Source organism: Arachis ipaensis, chromosome B08 (assembly GCF_000816755.2).
Source record: "Arachis ipaensis cultivar K30076 chromosome B08, Araip1.1, whole genome shotgun sequence".
In the NCBI taxonomy this organism is placed as follows: Eukaryota; Viridiplantae; Streptophyta; class Magnoliopsida; order Fabales; family Fabaceae; genus Arachis; species Arachis ipaensis.
Window position 1 is genome coordinate 127,487,770 of NC_029792.2, and position 1,463 is coordinate 127,489,232.

General features: G+C 21.5%; 1 protein-coding gene across 1 annotated transcript in view; it reads right to left on the bottom strand.

Moving 5' to 3' along the window:
* Positions 1 to 1,463, bottom strand: part of LOC107611754 (oxysterol-binding protein-related protein 1C-like) — a gene marked incomplete at its 5' end in the record, with an annotated part of 35,234 nt that overhangs the window by 32,606 nt on the left and 1,165 nt on the right. Inside the window, one exon of the mRNA XM_016313649.2 lies at positions 806 to 1,233. Coding sequence (XP_016169135.1) covers positions 806 to 1,233 — 428 coding nt within the window. The remainder of the gene's footprint in view (positions 1 to 805; positions 1,234 to 1,463) is intronic.

Here is a 1,463-nt window from a genome sequence, read left to right on the forward strand (position 1 = left end):
ATAGAAACTAATTTTTAATTAATTAATATTAATTAATTTTTTATTATAAAATTATTTTTACAAACTTTTTTTTAATTTAAAATTTATTATTAGAATTTAAGATTTAAAATTTAATATAAAAAAATAATTGATACATTGAAAACAAATTGATTTCTTAATTAATCTAAAATGTTGTACATTCACTTCCATTAATATTTGCTCAATAATACACGTAATATCTTTAGAAAAATCAATATAACATGTACAAATAAAATGATTGCAAGAAATGTTACCAAACTTTTGAAGAGATTTATTAGTATAATTTGTCCTTTTTTTTTTTTAATTGCCCCATCACGCCTTAATTAATCTTAAGTTTGTTTGAATGAGTTTTTAAAAAATGTTTTTTTAAGTTTTTTTTTTTAAATTTTATAGAAAAGTAAAAATAATTTTATATTTGGATATCTCATATAAAAATATTTTTTATTTATCAATTATGTTTAAGTATAACAATATAAAAGTACTTTTTGTTTATTTATTACTTGAAAAACATCTTTTTTTTTTAAGAAAAAAATCTTTTAGAAAAAAATATAAATTATAACTTTTCAAAAAAGATGTTTTTTTTTTTATTTTTCTAGTACTTTTACTTTTACTTTAATTTTTTTAATATTTTTATTTTTATTACTAAAAATTTATCAAATACATTAAAAAATAAAAAATATTTTTTAATTAAAAAATATTTTTTTTATTAACTTAATAACGCACAAACAAACACTTAATCAATCAATAAATTATATGAAATATTCATGCAAATATATATGGAACTAACCATTTTACCCCATTCAGATGCTCGGTCTAGAAGGTAAGAGTACTCCATATCTTCACAACACTTTTGCAATGATGAGAGTGGTTCATTGAAGTAAACAGGAAGACACACTTTTGTAAGATCTTTTCCTATGTTTTCTTTTATTATTGACCATAGACTCACTCCACTTTCCTTCTCAACTGGTTCTGGCAACTTTGTTCTCCTCTTCACTTTTGGATACTTGTACAATCCAACACAACTAAGTCTTCTTGAAGATTTTTCACTTTCATTTGGAGTATTTTCATCATAGTCCTCATCTTCTTCTTCTTCTTCCTCAGAGTCATGGCTTATAGAAAGAAAATCTTGTGTGTCAAAGAATGCATCATTATGTTCATCATCAAATTGATCTTCATGTCTATCATGCTCATCTGAAGAATCACTCACACTTCCATCTGCACCACAGGATAATGAAAAATAAAATAATGTAGATAATTGACTTTAGAATAATGATATATACTCTTATAAATATTCTTAGATCAATTATGATAGGTGTACATAAAAAATCAATCACTAAATTAGTCATCTTTATAAATTAGATGTTAAAATATAAAATATCAGTTAAACAATATATGTATTTATACACAAATATATAATAACTAACTTAATAATTGATTTTCTGTGT